The sequence below is a fragment of the Punctularia strigosozonata genome (assembly GCF_000264995.1).
Source record: "Punctularia strigosozonata HHB-11173 SS5 unplaced genomic scaffold PUNSTscaffold_88, whole genome shotgun sequence".
Classification (NCBI taxonomy): Eukaryota; Fungi; Basidiomycota; class Agaricomycetes; order Corticiales; family Punctulariaceae; genus Punctularia; species Punctularia strigosozonata.
Window position 1 is genome coordinate 80 of NW_006767520.1, and position 2,850 is coordinate 2,929.

The 2,850-nt window shown below is 55.4% G+C and overlaps 1 protein-coding gene across 1 annotated transcript; it reads left to right on the forward strand.

The window, feature by feature from the left end:
• Positions 1–1,820: 1,820 nt before the first annotated feature.
• On the forward strand, positions 1,821–2,397 carry PUNSTDRAFT_139643 (uncharacterized protein; the record flags this gene model as incomplete). The annotated part of the gene is made up of 3 exons (XM_007389368.1): positions 1,821–1,913; positions 1,967–2,288; positions 2,357–2,397. 3 exons carry the CDS (start codon positions 1,821–1,823, stop codon positions 2,395–2,397), a joined length of 456 nt encoding a protein of 151 aa, XP_007389430.1.
• Positions 2,398–2,850: the final 453 nt, after the last annotated feature.

Below are 2,850 nucleotides of genomic sequence, written 5' to 3' on the forward strand. Positions count from 1 at the left end.
CTCAGGGACAGCGGCAGTGACACCGCCGATGGAGGCGGGGCGTGATCATCGACGGTAGCTTCTTCAGCGGAAACAGATTCGTCCACCTTCGCGTCCGCGTCCTCCTTCGGCACAGGGGACCCCGCTGCTTCTCCACCTCCCTCTCGACCCTCTCTGGCTCGCGCTCGCCACATCCTTCCTGGTTTTCCCCACAGCATCATATCCATAGCTCTCCATCTCTTCGAGCCTATCAAGAATCAAGGAGTAATCCGAGCGCGTGCATATACTGATGCAGAGATCGGTTGTTCGCCGTGTACGCGAAGGTGTCCTTGCCCGCTAACCACTCGACCACTCCAGAGCGGGCGAGTACATCAAAACTGATTGAGAGGGATATTGAGGCCCAGGTGTTCCATGAGAAGGAAATCGGACGAGAGCGAGGCGAGACGCGGATGTTAGCGATCTCGTCGAGGGAGGAGACTCTGGAGAGCAACACGAAGTTAGGCGAGGGCCTGAAACGGAACCCCTCACATGACCTTTCCAATGTCCATGATCCGTCGTCCAAATCAGGAATGTGCCCCTTATCGAGTTGCTCGGATTCACTCGACGCGACAGCCCGGCTGATTCAGGAGCTTGCCATGTAGGTAGGTAGGTAGGTATATTTCCGGCGCGGTCCCAATAGCGGAACAACCGGTTGCCGCACCGCACGTCAATACGCACGGCTTGGCGCACACAGTGCATCCACGGCCCCCGTGAGCTGCTATACAGCCGACACGCCGCTTCAGCACTGGTGCAGGTAAACTAGGTACATGTATGTGCTACTATGTGCAATACATTACCTAGCGGCGTCCCACTTCAGCCGTCGTCGCATGTCGATACAGGGGCTTCCGATAGTGCAATAAAAACCCACCCACCCCTCAGCAAAAAACCCTTGTAGGGAAAAACAAAATGGGGGTGGGGGGAAAAGCATCACACGAAACGGCCCCGCACGACGTACAGCGAACGGCACACCCGGGCATAACAACACGTAACATTCGGGAACAGTCGTGGGGATAGGACGAATGACACAAGCAGGAGCAAGGGGGAGCGAACCGCGCCAGAAACTAGCGATAGCAACACCGAAGGAGCGTCATCCGGACCAAGTCCGAGGCATCCATCCGCAGAACAGGTGTCAGAACATCACAAACGTATCATAACGTCGCCCAACGGTCTCGTTAGGAACCTTGTTGTCGGTGAGATCTGCCATGACGCTCTCGTCAGGCGGGAAAGGTGGTCCGAGTCCGAGGCATCCATCCGCAGAGCAGGTGCCAGAACACCACAAACGTATCATATCGTCGCCCAACGGTCTCGTTAGGAACATCGCTGTCGGTGAGATCTGCCATGACGCTCTCGTCAGGCGGGAAAGGGTCGGATAAGAGAGGGTCGCCGAATGAGCAACACCGAAGGAGCGTCATCCGGTCCGAGTCCGAGGCATCCATCCGCAGAGCAGGTGTCAGAACACCATAAACGTATCATATCGTCGCCCAACGGTCTCGTTAGGAACATCGCTGTCGGTGAGATCTGCCATGACGCTCTCGTCAGGCGGGAAAGGGTGATGGTGATGCAGATGTTCGTGCGGTTCTCCCAGAGCTTCGTCATGAAAACGGGTATTTGACACTGGATGCTGATCCGCTTCCCGCCAGGCAACCTCGACGAAGGCACGTCCTTCGAACCTCGGGGGCTGAACGTTGAACGTTGAACAATGAGACGTTCATCGCGGAGGCACTGGCAACGCAATACGCACACCTCAGCAACGATAGCATCAGCGAGATCCTCGAATATTGCCCCGATGACCCGTTGATCGGATGCCTCATGACACCGGCGACGGTATTCTCTCCACCGGGACGCAAGACAAGCGGGCGCTGAGCATCTGGAGTGATATCTACATGCACGCGGGGGTATGCAATCTCATTTCTTCCTCATTTGTGGGCGTCGAGACGAGTGTCTACAGCGCCGGCTCACAGCGGAGAGCGCGGCAGCAGCGTATGACGTCTATTCGTACTACTTCGTGCAAGTACATGACAATTCGACGGTCAAGTATGGTGTGACGCACTTCCAAGAGGTTGACTTCGTGTTCAAGAACCCGCTTCTGACGCAGAACCTACTCTCCACTTTTCCCGGCGACGCTGAGATTATGAACCTTGGACCCTATTCACAGGGGGGTCGATGGTGTCCCACGATGGCCGAGCTATCGCCATCAACAAAAGAACGTGGGGTTCAAGCACCAGGGAAGGTACACGAGGACGAAGATTACCGCGCTGAGGCATCGCTTTGTGAGCACGGTTCAAACCGGATACAACCTGAGATGGATCGCTGACCAGCTATCTCTCCTGGTCGTCAGCATCGACACCCCCGAGGACGAACTGCAAGATTGAAGTCTAGCTGGACACTCTTCTTTACGGAAGAACGATGCGGTGCTCGTACAGGCATCATATGATCATAATTTTCGCGATCTCTCTTCCGGAGCTTGCGACTACATTTGCCTGGGAGCCTCTCCGCGACTCAGTGCGCCAAAGAAAACGTGATGTCATTCTCGCCTCCCGCCTCTTTACGCGATCTCGTAAGTGCATTCCGTAATCGTTCTCAGTAGAGTGAATTGGGATCGCCTTGGATGATGTTCGCTTCAGATGCCCGTTTTAGGGGGCAAAGGTCTACGGCCGTTTATACCCAACCGCTGCTGCTAAGATCAGTTCATGCCGTATGGCCGTGCCATTGACGCTTTATGCCAGAAGTCTGATCACACCCCGATTGGTGTATCTTTGACTCGATCTAGGTTGCATTGTTCTCAGATAACCTTCTATGGAATGGTGCCACCCACGCGCGCCATTGCTGGAC